General features: G+C 34.5%; 1 protein-coding gene across 1 annotated transcript; it reads left to right on the forward strand.

Moving 5' to 3' along the window:
* Nucleotides 1-212: 212 nt before the first annotated feature.
* LOC109163307 (40S ribosomal protein S23-like) lies at nt 213-2,797 on the forward strand. Its single transcript, XM_019312063.1, has 4 exons — nt 213-336; nt 1,911-2,066; nt 2,174-2,300; nt 2,381-2,797. The coding sequence occupies exons 1-4, from the start codon at nt 332-334 to the stop codon at nt 2,519-2,521; spliced, it is 429 nt and encodes a 142-aa protein (XP_019167608.1). The 5' UTR covers nt 213-331; the 3' UTR covers nt 2,522-2,797.
* The last annotated feature ends 2,375 nt before the right edge of the window (nt 2,798-5,172 follow it).

Genomic DNA, 5,172 nt, shown 5'->3' on the forward strand with positions numbered 1-5,172 from the left:
ATCTCTTTTAAAAGATGATATTATGAGTGTACAATCACTCACGCTAATCAAGTTTGTTATAGTAATTTGTCTTTTATCCCTGAAATGGGTACTTTAACGTTGGGGTATGAGTGAAGTTATAGGCCCAAAAGTAATTGTGAAATGGGCTTAGAGCTGAAGAACACTGAATCATCCAAAATCCAAGCCCTTTATCTCTGCGCGATTAGGGCATCATTCACTTCACTTCAAATACTCATCTGAGCTTCTCTTCTCTTCTCCTTCTCCTTCTCCCACGTTTAGCCATATTCTTCAGCCCTGCAGCAGAGCATCTTATTTCCGCTAACCAATCACCATGGGGTACTATGCATTTTCTTGAATACCTTCTTCACATATATTGGGTTTCAATATGTTTTTTCGATATGTAAATGTATAAATGTTTGTATATTCACCCCATATTTGGGATGTTCTTCGGCAATCTTTTATGCTATGTTTTGTTGATCTGAAAGTTCTTCATAATATAATCAACATTAGTGTATGCATTAATGCTGAGTAACATATTCTTCATCTCTGTGGAAATGAAGCATAAGCTTATAATGCTTTCACAAAAGTTTGGAACTTTAAACTTTTTTTTTTTTTTTTTTTTTTTGGGTGTTTTGCTGGATGTCGTTAACATATTTGAATGCTCTTTCATTCAAAGACATCAAAGTATCATCTGCATTGTTAGATTTAGCACTGTTAGAATAATATAATATAAGCATAGCATATTTTTTGTATTTCATTTTTTGTTTTATGAGTGTTTAGATATAGACATATAGTCCATCTTGGCAAAGCCGAGGAGCCCTTCTATTGGCAATGATCAGCTTTGAATGCTAATGGACTTAAATCAAATGTCACTCCTAACTGTTCTGGGCTGCTTAATCTCAGTGGAGTTTCAGATCAGTGGAGATGAAACATATTGGAATAGTTTATATTGCTCTCCTTTGTAGTGCCCTTTTAAGTGGAATCCTGGACTGCATATGTGGTAAATTACTTGCATGTTGTATCATTTGAAGCACATGAAAGCGTATCAGCTAATGTGTTAGTATAGTATCTGCACATCATATTTTATGAAATTTGTTTGTTTATTTGGTAAGGGATTTTGATACATCAGTCCATCTTGGCAAAGCCGATGAGCCAATCAAATGGCAATGATCAGCTTTGAATGCTAATGGACTTAAATCAAATTGTCTCCTAACTGTTCTGCGCTAACCAAGTTCAGTGGAGTTGCAGATCAGTGGAGATGAAACATACGAGTATATAATATATATTATTCTCCTTTACAGTGCCCCTCTTAAGCAAGAACCTAGGTTGCCTTTGTGATTGGTCAATGTGGGTCACTATCAGATTGATGTAAAATTTAAATGCATGAAGATATCAGCTTACATGTTAAAAAATGTAGACTGCCAAGTGTAATATCTGGATAGCATAAATTATTTGAATGGTGTGTCATTTTGAACACATGAAAGTATCGGCTACAATGTTATGTTTTGGACTATTTGTGTATAACATATACATAGCTATATTTTACTTATTTTGTTTGTTTATTTGTTGAGTGATTTGATACATCAGTCCATCTTGGCAAAGCCGATGAGCCATTATATTGACAATGATCAGCTTTGAATGCTAATGGACTTAAATGAAATGCCTCTCCTAATTGTTCTGGGCTAACCAAGCTCATGGAGTTACAGATCAGTGGAGATGAAACATATGGCTCTATAATTACTCTCCTATATATTGCCCCTCTTAAGCAAAATCTGGGTTGCGTTTGTGATTTTGTTCAATGTGGTATAGTATCTGATTGATGTAATATTTTAAATGCACGAAAAAAATCTGGGGTGTTTAGTTAGTCTGTTTATTGTTTTTTTACTTTGATCATTTTTGTTAAAACATAGGAAGACACGTGGAATGGGAGCTGGTCGCAAGCTGAAGTCCCATCGTATAAAACAACGCTGGGCTGACAAGTCTTATAAAAAATCCCATCTAGGTAATGAATGGAAAAAACCATTTGCAGGGTCTTCCCATGCTAAAGGGATTGTTCTTGAAAAAATGTAAGTGGTATGTTAGTGCCATTACTTTTTCGTTGTGACTCACTTGAATAAGTAACATGCTTTTCTGATTGTGAGTTTTGCCTTTGGTTATTTTTGTTCTTTTGCAGTGGTATTGAGGCTAAGCAGCCAAACTCTGCCATTAGAAAATGTGCCCGTGTACAACTGATTAAGAATGGGAAGAAAATTGCTGCCTTTGTGCCAAACGATGGGTGTTTGAATTATATTGAGGAGAATGTGAGTACAATATGCTTTACCTTTTCATTCGGTGTTTATTAGTCAATATTCTAAACATGTAGAATCTGGTTCTTTTGCAGGACGAGGTCTTGATTGCGGGATTTGGTCGGAAAGGCCATGCTGTCGGTGATATTCCCGGTGTTAGGTTCAAGGTTGTGAAGGTTTCCGGCGTGTCTCTTCTAGCTCTATTCAAGGAGAAGAAGGAGAAGCCAAGATCTTGAGCAACCTTGGAGCTGTTTTGGATCAAAATGACCATTTCTGTCCCTACATTCCCATTTTCCAAAATATCTAAGTATAGGTTTTTGCAATGTCTGAGATTTCACTTGCTCTTCTGTTTCATCCTAGCAAACCAAACTTATGTTAACAAAAGGAGAAGTTTCTTTCTCTATTCTTAGCTTGTGTTTTTTGATGAATCCTAAGCCACAATTTGGTTGATGTACATATGTATTTAGTATGAAAAAAGAGGAAGTAATATGACACATAATGGCTTCATTGTTTCTTGTACGGTAAAATGAAAATTGACTTTAGTACACTAAACACTAACTTACACACCTTTCAAAAAAACACGAACTTGGCAAAGTCACTAAAGCGGGTGTTAACTACCTCGAGCTTTCAAAATGGAAAAAAAATATTTATTAAAAGAAAAAGAAAACAAGTTTCTTCTTGATTACTTGCTGTGGGCATAAGAAATTGCCCAAGTTTGAAAACCAATAAAAAAAAAAAACAAAAAGGAATATGAACACCTGCTTTATTTTGAATTGTTTATACTAAAAAAAAAATGGGCAAAGGAGAGATGGAATCTCTTCTTGGAAACATAAAATTGGAAGGAATATTCTTGGAAACATATATGAAGTGGAGTTGGCATGCACCATTTTCTCCTGGGAACAAAATCACTGCCATCAAAACATCACTCTCTAGCCTCTACTTTTCTTGAGAGTTGAGAATGACTTTCTCCACACACATTCAAACATATGCCATACTGCATATATCTTCCATTCAGAGACTAATCTTTTGCCTAGTTTATGAGAAGTGCAAATATGGGTATAATACCAGGATTGTGACAGGTTCATATTGGATTTTTTTTTTTTTTTTTTGGGGTGGGGTATTTTCCTAGTAATGGATCATGTTTTATGTTTGGAAATGATACATATACTTTCCGGAGTAAAACTCTCGTCACATGTTATGATTTTGTTGATAGAAGGAACAGAGATGAATAAAAATTGTGGACAAATCGTAACCATAGAAAATAAATGATCAATGTATCAATGTATATGATTACAAGTTAACACCCTAAATTTATGGACTAATAAACAACTCAAATCACCCATAAATATCAATTAAGGGGCAAATATATCCAAGCAAAATTTCAAAAATTTCAACATTATATTCCATCAAAATAGGTAAGACATCGACAAAAAATGAGTTTCTATGTTATTGAACCGTTTCATTTAAATAATAAATTATTGTTATTATTATTAAATATGAGAAAATCTAATTGTTTTGTTAATGTCTCGTTTTTTAATTTAGTGGGACAAACACATGAAACATAGAACTGCAAAAAAGGGTGTTATGCTATGCTTTGGGCGATTGTCTAAACTCATGCACAACATCTCGTTGAATGCCGTCGGAATCATGTGCACAATTCTATATTGCATTGTACACACTCTAATATTGCATTATTAGTAGCCTAAGTAGTCATGGTTTCAAAAGATGAGATCAGATCTGTGGGCAAGGATACATGATCGAGCCCTAGTAGTCGTGGTATGGAAGTTACACTCAATGTGGTAGGCTCCTTGAGGGCACTAGGTGTTGGAAAACATTCAAAAGAATTGAAAAAAGGATTCTTTGCTTCAGTTGTTGTCCCACGTTGTTTTTGGAGCGCCTAGTAACTTCTTCGATATTGTTTCGTCACAAAATCTAACACCAGGCACTGGTACTCTTACCGGCCAGTCCTACCTAATGGACCGCTAGGTCACCGTAATTTATACTTACTATCTGTCATGTTGAGCTAAGGTGTGAGGTCCTAGGAACACGAGAATTTCGTCTTTTGTGAGCAAAAAATAGATCTGTCAAAGTGGCCTTAAATTACGCAATATATGTTCCTTGTGCAAATCGCATCACTTCTAGGGAAGGTTACTATTATATCACATTTGAGATTAGTAATTTTGCACACCAAAATCTCACTTTAGATCTGGGGTTGCATATTCAATCTCTTCAGAATAAATCAATAAGACCACATGGTACAATTCATAGGAGTTGACAAATTAAAGAATGGAGAAAAGCCCATACGAGCCTGCGCCGCAAGTTAATTAAAGTCTGTAGAGAATATTTGTCAATCGGAATTTCATCTCAGAGCTTCCATATTCCCATATCAAATTGTGTCCGAGTGATGTAAAGTAGCTGGAGCATAATTCTTATACGAGAAATTTATGAGTTCAATTTTGGTCGACATTTTTTCAACCGAATTTATCAAAGTCTTTCTAACGTTGTTTACTCCACAAAAATGAAATTTATTTTAATGTACTCTCGAATAGTGACTATATGTTTCCCTTATTACTAAAAAAAATTGATGAATATGTAGATTTGATATATTCATTAAACCAAACAAATTAAAAACCCAAAGGTCCAAAACCAAATCAAATCAACCCAATATTTCAGATTTGAACTGATTCACTTTAAGCCAATTCAATTTACATATTCCCTAATACCTAAATTCCCCCATTGCTCTCTCACTTTGCTTTATTTTAATTTATTTTATTTATTTATTCAAGGAAAACCTATTGTTATTACATAATGATGTGCATTAAGTAAATTTTGTTCTTGTGTAATAACTCGCAAGTCACACAAGAAAAATAAATCATACTAGAAAACT

Source organism: Ipomoea nil, unplaced genomic scaffold (genome assembly GCF_001879475.1).
Source record: "Ipomoea nil cultivar Tokyo-kokei standard unplaced genomic scaffold, Asagao_1.1 scaffold3016, whole genome shotgun sequence".
Classification (NCBI taxonomy): domain Eukaryota; kingdom Viridiplantae; phylum Streptophyta; class Magnoliopsida; order Solanales; family Convolvulaceae; genus Ipomoea; species Ipomoea nil.